Source organism: Barbatula barbatula, assembly GCF_947034865.1.
Source record: "Barbatula barbatula genome assembly, chromosome: 23".
NCBI lineage: Eukaryota > Metazoa > Chordata > Actinopteri > Cypriniformes > Nemacheilidae > Barbatula > Barbatula barbatula.
This window is the reverse complement of record NC_136786.1, coordinates 5,349,704-5,359,435: the sequence shown is the minus strand read 5'-3', so window position 1 is coordinate 5,359,435 and position 9,732 is coordinate 5,349,704. Positions and strand designations below refer to the sequence as shown.

Here is a 9,732-nt window from a genome sequence, read left to right as displayed (position 1 = left end):
TTATAACAAACGATAGTTTATTTTATTTATTTAAACACTGGCACTAAAATGAACAAGTAAAATTAATAAATTGTTAAAATGAGCCATTGGTCAATTTAGAATAATTTAGCTAGCATGATGATATCAAGATAAAGTTAATTTTGCTGTTTTGAAAGTTTGATGTCCCAGGCTTGTGTGATTTTATCAAACAGGATGTGATGTTAGCGCGACAAGCCTCGTTCTACATCACATCAATGATGATTGTTGTAAATCTACAGATGATGTCACTTCCTGGAATGCGATTGTGTCATTATAAACTGTCTTGTCTCCGTCACACGGATATCACAAAAGACTAAAAGAACGAAGAGTGTCGTCAAGTACCCAAGAAAAATATATTGCCAAACAAATCGGCATTCCATGTAATCAAGTAGTAAAACTCTTAAAATGTAACAGCGGCTAAAGAAAGCGGCGTACGGTGACCACGTCGTTTTGAATATTCCCGATGCATTATCACATGATAGATGCATGAAACATCTCCTCAAACTCAACACTGAACCATCCAGGAGAACCAAAACGGTGAACACAGCGCTCGCTCTGGCCAAGCGGAGACGCGTGTGACTGCACGCGCCGCTCCGCCGTTCAGACCAGAAATGAAGCCTGAAAGCGCAGGGGTTTTATATACGCTTCTAAAAATAACGATCCAATCGGCGCGCAGCCTGGGACAGTTGAATCGACCAATAGAAAGCCAGGAGGCTTTGTTTATTTGCATAAGGGGTTGCGATTGGTCTAAAGTGATATCATATGCGCCCGCGCAACATTGGCCCGTTCGATTGGACGGGTTGAAAGGGAACGTCACGTTGTCACGAGGGGGTTGGCAGGCTGCGAGGTTTGAATAGGGGAAGTTGACAGAGCACAGCGCTTTGCCTTGAGTTCAGTGTTTGCAAATATAGAGTGATCTCAACAGCAGAGAGAGAGAGAGAGGGAGAGAGAGAGAGCGAGAAAGAGAGAAAGAGAGAAAGAAAGAAAGAGCGAAAGAGCAAGACGGACTAGTGGACTCTGATCGAGCAAAGCGACGGCTGCACCGCGTTGCTGTTGCACGAAGAGGACGCTTGTTTGTTAGATCGCGATCGGAGAAGATATTTTTCTCTCGTCTCCACTTGCCTAACACTTGGGATTGCAATGGATGTTCTACCGATGTGCAGCATTTTTCAGGAACTTCAGATCGTTCACGACACTGGCTATTTCTCAGCGTTGCCATCGCTCGAAGAATACTGGCAACAGGTAACGTTGTTTCTTTTCTGAGCGAAAGTTCACGTGTCGGATGAAAGCGCCGTGGCTGGTGGATGTGTGGAGATTTGATCCCCGACTGAAATGCGTAGACTTGTTTGCAATGGGGACGCGCGCGCGTGTAGCGTTGGGCTGAATGAAACAGTGTAACATTCCATTGGAACATTGTATCGTTCTTAAACGACGCTCTGTTACATTGTTGCGTGCCGAATGCCGTCGAGGGTCGATCAACTTCCCTTATAAACCGTAACCCTTGTGTAGGTTGTTGCGTCAATAAATGCAGTCGCGTTGACACCGAGCGACTTTTTGAAGTGCTTTTAGTCAGGCTTGCGTTGGGTCACAATCGTACAGAAAGGATGCTTTCAAACACTAAATACAGAAGATTAGATCGCAGTACTTTAGCTATCATATGCGATTTTGCGTGGAAGTGTGTAGCGTAAACGTAGACGGGTTGCTTTGACAGTCTGCCGCACATGTTCTGTCATCTAACGGGGTTTACGCGAGGCTCATGGCAGAACAGGTTCTACTGCCTATTTGCCGATATGCTTTCGATCGAAGTGTTGCAATGTTCCTGTGAATGCTGGCTCGTGGGTACCTGGTTGAAATCGATGCGGGTAGTTCCCCTCAGGCGTTTTGGGACTCTGGCGCGGAGCCATATGTTCGTCCCTCCTGGCATTTAAACACGAAGCGCGTGTATCCACAGTGGCTCGAGATTTCCCAGTTTAGACGTTTACGACAAGACGTTGAGGGTTTTTTTTTGAGTCGAGAGTGATCGGTCCATTTTTAACGTGACTTTATAGCATGGCGTGGAGGATGTGCTGAGCTAAAGCATTACTGGCCGTACAGCTGGATAACGTTAAGTTGAATAAAAAGTCCGAATGGTCGTCTGAAGTGTTGGCTAAGGCGTTCAATATTTATCTAACCACCTCTGCACTCTTGGATGCAGTAAATTCACGACTAAAATGGGTTTAAAACACGTCCAGATGTACGCTGAGGGAACGTCAAGCCATTTGAACGAGGAAGTTATGTGGCTTCCTTAAAAGGACTAAGAAATGTCTTCATGACTCACTGGAGGATAACTGTTTCAGAAAGGCATTGTACACATTTCAATGCCAAGTTTATACACAGAACACTATTTCATAACTATATTGGTCTTACATTACCTACTGGCATAGGTTGGCCTTTGACACACATCTACACGTTTCAACAGGAAATGGTGTGAAGGCTCCTATCAGATTGGTTAACCCAGTGATCGTAATGATACTCAGCTGTGAAAGTTACTGGAAGCTTCCTCATTATTACGAAATGAACGAATCCTCATGTGTTGGCCACGCTGGTTTGAGTAACAAGGTTGCTAAACACATCCTAACTCTTGTTTTTTTTCTGTTCCGAATCAGACATGCTTGGAGCTGGAGAGATATTTGCAGAGCGAGCCTTACGTCTCGGCGTCGGATCTCAAGTTTGAGGCCCAGGAGGATCTTTGGAGCAAGCTCATCTTGGCTTGTGGAGATAAGGGAGATGGCAACGGCAACCTTCCTGACGTCAAGGAGGAAGACAATCAGGACTGCCAAATATTAGAAACCCATAGCATGAACTCGGACGCCAGTAGCGAGGCGTCTGACAGCTCGGAGGAGCTCTCGCCCACTCACATCTTTACCTCCAACCCGCTGGGCTCGGTTCTGACAGAGTCAGCACATCACTTGAGTTCCTCCGTCATCAGCACGCCTCCGTCCTCCCCGGAGACCCCTCAGGAGCCTGGAATACCTCAGGTGTGGGGCTCCACGCAGACTGACTTGCACGTGCCGGTGAAAGTCCGGCAAAGTGGGGTGGGCAAGGCCTCGGATAAGGCTTCGGCAGGAGGGGATGCCTCTCCGGATGGAAGGAGGAGAGTGCACAGGTGTCACTTCAACGGCTGCCGGAAGGTTTACACAAAGAGTTCTCACTTAAAAGCACATCAACGGACTCACACAGGTAAGAAATGTGCACTTCCATACACATGAGTGAAGTTCAGATGCTACTAGACGTTAGTTCACTTCTTAGAACTCTTGACTTAGTTTTGCGTCTGCAATCTAGTTGTGCAATTGAGTTGATAGTTCACACAGCCTGTCCTCAGCTGCAAGGCTCATGTCACTCTGAGAATATTTGCCCTGCATGACTGCACGCCTAAACGGTGACCTAATGTGTTTGGAATGTGGCCGTGGCGAGGGAGGGAGGCCGGGGAAATCGGAGCTGGGGGAGGGGATGAAATCCAGCCAGGGTGAAAACAACCTGCTCTACCAAAACAGTTTTGGTTTCGTCATGGGAAAGAACCAGGCTTTTGAACGGGGATCTGGGTGGCCCCTTTTAAAGGGCCCCGTCGCATTCAAAACACTGGCTCTGTGTGACGCGCATTGTTCGCCTCCTTGTTTATGCATACACAGCACAGAGGAGGACTTTCAGCATGCCTCGCATTCCCGCAATCCTTGTGACTTGCTGAGGGCACTTATTGAACCAGAACTGTCATAGACCGCAGTCACAAATGCATTTTTGAGTAAATTACTGGGCACACCAAATTCTTATCTAGTGTCTCGTTATAGAAACCTGGTGAAATATACTGAAGGGTGTTTGTATTTTTGTTTACAGGTGAGAAACCGTACAGGTGTTCGTGGGAGGGCTGCGAGTGGCGCTTTGCGAGAAGCGACGAGCTAACCCGACACTTCAGAAAGCACACCGGTGCAAAGCCATTTAAATGCAGTCATTGTGACAGGTATGCTCGTTTCTGAGACGTCATCAAAGCTTGTTTGTCTTTCTGCCTGTCTGATCTTCGGATGTGTGCATCGAAGAAATGCGATTGATCGTGTTTTTATTGGTTGGCTGATGGATCGTCTTCCCATTACGTTTGGATTTTATCTCTTAATCGCATTAAATGCTTGAAAGCGCAATAGTCACATTGTCGCAACTCGTTATTGATATTCTCTGTGTTTTATGACGAGATGTGCCGCTCCTGTTTGTCATCACTTCCCCTGTTAATAATTGCTTTCTCTGAGCGCTTTGTGCTTTGAACACCATTGTTTGCTCAACTTCCCTTTTGGCGTTTTGTTTCCGTGGTGACTCGATGAAAAACATGGCATAGTTCCCCTGTAAACCATTTGATCCGTGAGCGTTTCCCTTTGACCAGGCTCACGCAGAATCTACGCGTGCAGAATAATGCATAGAACCCTACAGATTTCTACAGAATATAGATCTTCATTCCTACAACATTTTCATAATTCAATAATCAGGTAGTTCTCCCAAAAACGAAAAATCTTTTATTTCTTTACCCTCATGTCATATCAAACCTTTATTTTTGTAGAACACAGAAACTATTTTGAACAATATCCTTCGTATCAAATGCCAGTTTTGAACAACATACGGGTAAATAAATGATAGCAAACTTTGTTTAGGTGAACTTTCCCTTTAATATACCAATACGAAGGTCACATTCATATAATGCAACTTTTATTTTATAAATCTAGGAAATGGATAAATTAAATTTATTGAATGCTCGCTTTCCCAAAAACAGGCCGGTCTCACATTTGCACTAGGTTATCCTTATTGTTGGGCCCTGTTGCTCTATTCAGCATGATACGTCATTTTAATTAATCATGCACATTTTTCCCTTCAAAGTCAGAGTAGATCATATTAAAATAAGTCTGCAGATTCCATCTGGACCCGCTTATAACCAGTGACTCGCTCGTGGATGTCGTTCCAAACTTTCCTTTTATGTCAGTCTTCGTGGCAGCTAATTCCTGTGTCACAAAATTCACCTCGAGGGCCTCTAGAGGCCACAGGAGTGATTCGGTGCACAGATCTCAACCTTTGATCACGCTTTATGGCTTCGGTGGCCCCTTTCTGACCCTGTTTTCACCTTCCTCTCCCTGTTTCCTTCTCCAGGTGTTTCTCCAGGTCAGACCACCTGGCCCTGCACATGAAGAGGCACCTTTGAGCGGATGGTAGCTGTGTGTGGGGATGAGTCGTGTCCTGACCAGCTTCCTGGTTGACCTGGCCCTGCAAGAAGTTGGGGGAGTGTGTTCCAGCCAAAGCATGCCACTTTGCACCATATCCTGTGCCTCTATGAGCCCCGGGATGAAGGCGGACTGTCTGGTTGTAGAAAAGAAAAGGAAGGGACAAAATCGCGAACGAAGAATCTTGGAGGATGATTTATAAAAAAAGAAAAACTTCCACACAAAAAAGAGAGAATGAATGGTGTGTTGTATGGTGCATGATGTTTTGGGACAACTCCTGGACAATACACTGGTACTGTTAAACAAATCCTGTTTGATGCGAGCGGATGAATGTCCCGTGTGCGAGGAGGGGAGGGAGGGGGGTACCAGTGTATCGCTGTGGGCTGAATGGTGTTGGGGAACAAGTTCCGTTTTTGTTTCCACGCGGTATGCGAGAACAGCGAAGTCTGAATGAAGCCGTGAGACTGAGAACTCCTGCCAGACACCCTCAGGCTCCGTGTCGCAAGATAGCGGGAGCGTCCCGGCCAGGGTTTCACCCCTGCCCTATCTGGAAGGGGGGTTGGGGCGGAACCTCAGTCCTGAATGAAAGTAGCTTTTTTTGGTGTTCGGTGCAGCTACTAAATGTGCAATGTGTTCGTAGCTTGTTATTTGACGGGGTACAAAAGCTCATTTGTAGTCCGTTGTATAAGCTGTGTGCTTAGAGATGTAACATGATTATAACTTCACTATCATAAACAGGTGTTGCATGGTATTGGGGTTTGTATTTTTTATTTTGTCATTTGGGACTGCAAATAGATTCCAATAAAGCGCAGCTAAATACGATTGGTTAGATGTTACGATATTGTATATAAATGCATTGATCGTTTTTCATTTTTCTTCCTGGTGGTGGAAGAGACCCGCGATCATTTCATACGAGTCTTTTCTTTTCCTGTTTCATCTTGAGGACTAATTTCGCTCTTTCTAGCTCCATTTGACCTGTTGTTAATGCACTGTTGGCCTAATGGTGCCTTATGCAAGTGACCTTGCCCCTTGGGGGTCACGAAATGTCTTGTGATTGAAAAAGCTTTATTAAGGCTCCGTTTTACCTGAACATGCACCTTTCCTGTTTTCGACGCCACTGTAACCACACCCTTGTAGATATTTAACCTGTTGTAAATTTCGAGCATGCTAGTTTATTTGTCACGGTTCACATACCTGCCCTCAAAATTCTACACATGGATTGTTATAAGAGCACTTAAAGTAATGCATTTAGTATGTACTGAATGTGTTTTAAAATGTTATGCTTCAGATGAGAGGATTTCTGACTTTGGGATCTCTGATGAAAGTGTGTGAACAGGCTGTTGTGTAACACAAGGCTTGAATGCTTGTGGAATGCCAACCCCCACCAAACCTCCCCCTGTCCCCTGTAACCAAGAATAAAGAAAAAAAGACACACCTAAAGATTTATTGTAATTAACAAGCTCCAGTCAGACAGGCCTTGCCTTGTACTGCCTCGCCGTAATGAATTGCTGAAGGCCCTGCTAGCTACAGACTGCTGACTCGGGCGGTTCGATATTGACCTGTCTGGATGCCGTTGTTTTAGTCCAGCGACAGTATTGTGGAAACAGCACACAGCCATCCATAGAGATAAAGATATATCATCCCCCTTTTCCATTTTTACAATGGAAACTAAGACACGGAGTCAAAAGACCCTCAGTAAACTACGTTTTGGAAATCCGAATGGAAAATCTAGACTATTTTTTTATTTTGGGGACCAAATGATTGAATTTTGTTGTATATAGTTAAATCTTTATTTGGTTATGTTTTTTTATCCTCATGATCTGGTTTGCTGAGCAATGTTTGACAAAGTTGCAAGTAAAGCAGCTACGTAGCTATGGGTTGGTCCAGCACGAGAAGTAACTTGAAGCAATGAAATGAGACCAGCACGGGGTTTTGTGGGTAACGCACATTGTCTTTACAACAGTGGCCAATATTAGTCAAGTGGTAATGGAGCCTTAATCAAGTTTGCCATTTGCTTGCTTCAACCAACACTTTCTATCATTCATCTTTACTCTCATGAATCCTTCTTGTCTAAATAATATTTCTACAAAATGAATAAAGACTTAAAAAATAAGGACAGAAAATACAAAAAAAAAACTTTTCTAAGATTTTTATTTGTTTTTGCTTTATATGAATTTTATTTGAAATTGTTTTGCAAAATTGTTATATTTCTGTATGAATGTATTTTTTATTGGAATAATAAGAAATTCTTATCAGACAAGTTTGAGTTGTTGTTTCGCTTCAATTTATTTCAGCAATGTTTTGGAGTTCGAGAGACCTGCTAGTTACAAACATCCCTCTAAGTGTTGCTGCCTTTAGGGTTATAATCTACAATTAGATTTTTTTCATGAATTACTCATCTTAATGTCACCTTCAAACCTGTGCGACTTTCGCACATGGCGAAACACAAAAGATATTTTGAAGAATGTTGGCAACCAAACAATGGCAGTACCAACTCACGTTTGTTGAATGGACACAAAACCGATGGAAGTTATTGGGTAGTGCCACTTTTCGGTTACCAACATTCTTCAAAATATCTTCGTTTGTGTTCTACAGAAAAAAGAAAGCCACGCATGTGTGAATTGGCAAGAGGGTGAACAAATGACTGAATTTTAATTTTTGGTTAACTGTCTCTTTATAATTCACTGTATAACTGGTTCTACACCGTTATGTTACAAAAGGCATGGCTTGTTGAGCAAGGGTGTGCTATTACTAAACCATCCACAGAGATGTTTAGCCATACAATTATAGAGATATGGTGGTTGGCTCTTTTTGATTTGTAGTGAAAACTTGACAACCAAACACTCGCATTTCATAAAAAAAGTCAAATCCCATTCTTAATTAATGCTTGTCATTACATGATCTATTATAAGATTGTATTATTGCTATACAAATCTGCATTATGACAAATGTATTTGCTACCTTATTTTCAAGATATTTTACTAAAATTAAAGAAATGCAGATTGATGGTGGTATAAGCGAGCCGTGTTTACACATGTATCACCCTTATTACCTGGTGTATACGTTTGTCTTTACACCCATGGAGTGTCAAAATAGAGAAACGTTTGCACAGAAGAGATTGCAAATTGTCGCCTTTGTGCATCGCTAAAGGGGAAAACATGCCCTAGGTGATTTCCGGCAGGTGGGGCACTAAAATGTTTCGCCAAGAATTCGGTGGCTTTCTCAGACGTGAAAAAACGGTCATTCATTTGTGTTCTGCTCGTTCACATATATTCTTTTAAAATCGCAGCTGCAGAAGCAATTCATCTGCACCGAAGCCTGCATGCACCTGATATACTTGCATGGATCCCTGTACACGACATACCTTCTCTGGATCTGTTCCACATGTGTGGAATGATCTGCCCGCTGTTAAAAGATCAGCAGATTCTGTAGCCATATTTTACAATCGTCTGAAAACACATCTCTTCCGTCAACACCTGACCGATTAGTACTGACCTTCTATTTCTTTTCTACTCTCTCTATCCTAGCTTTGTAAAACATAGCTTTGTATACTGTGGTACGGGCTATATGAGACCATTTTTTACTTCATTTATGCTTTTTGTTCTTCCAATCGCTTCTCTTGTTTGTCACATTTGGAAATGAATGCACGGCTGTGATTATTTGTAATGATGAACATTTGACATGAATTAAGCAATGCTACTGTTTGAAGAGCCGACAAAAAGACTTTTCACAAAATGGTAAAGCATGGTCCCAAGACCCTAGAAAAGGATTTTGCATTAAATATAGCTGCTGATCCATGTTATCCCAGCACGATCTTGTGTGCTTCAATAAAATCAAGGAAATCTGACCTTTTGTAAAAAGTTAACATGGGCAATGTCACAAATTTGCATTTGATTAGTGACGAATGTATAAAATGAAGTGAAAAATATTAAATATTTTGTTCCAAACTAAAACCTTTGGAGGGTGGGATGTTTGAAAGTCTTTAGAATAGACTCATAAAGCAAGGACTGAGAGGCTTTGTTTAAATTTAATGATGGATTTGGGAGCACTTGACCTTTAAAGGATTGATGTCCTATGTGACTATCCGAGACCGCGTGTAATTGCCTTCCTTTTTGGGTCTGAACGCTACACAGAATAATGAGCCAAAGTTCTTATTGTGACTAAGTATTCCAGCTTTAGGACAAGCACGGTGCTGAGAAACATTGACTGCTGTATCATCAGGGGCGTAGCCGTATTTATGTAATGCAACAAGTTTCCCACGATCCTTACAGTTGCTGCAGTGTGAAATTTGAGATTTAAATGAGCTGTCCAAGTGACATTACTGATACTGGTACGATAATGGCTGAAAGTATGAAGATGTTTAAAAGTGAAGCTCGATGCTTTAAAACATCCACATTTTCGTACGTTATGATTCATTAATAAGGTCATCAAATCAGAATGGCAGTCGAGAAACGTGCTGAGTGAAGCAAGCGACACATGCGTC

At 42.8% G+C, this 9,732-nt stretch overlaps 1 protein-coding gene across 1 annotated transcript; it reads left to right on the top strand.

The window, feature by feature from the left end:
• Positions 1–805: 805 nt before the first annotated feature.
• On the top strand, positions 806–7,560 carry klf6a (Kruppel like factor 6a). Its single transcript, XM_079487566.1, has 4 exons — positions 806–1,260; positions 2,664–3,237; positions 3,889–4,012; positions 5,179–7,560. The coding sequence occupies exons 1-4, from the start codon at positions 1,159–1,161 to the stop codon at positions 5,228–5,230; spliced, it is 852 nt and encodes a 283-aa protein (XP_079343692.1). The 5' UTR covers positions 806–1,158; the 3' UTR covers positions 5,231–7,560.
• Positions 7,561–9,732: the final 2,172 nt, after the last annotated feature.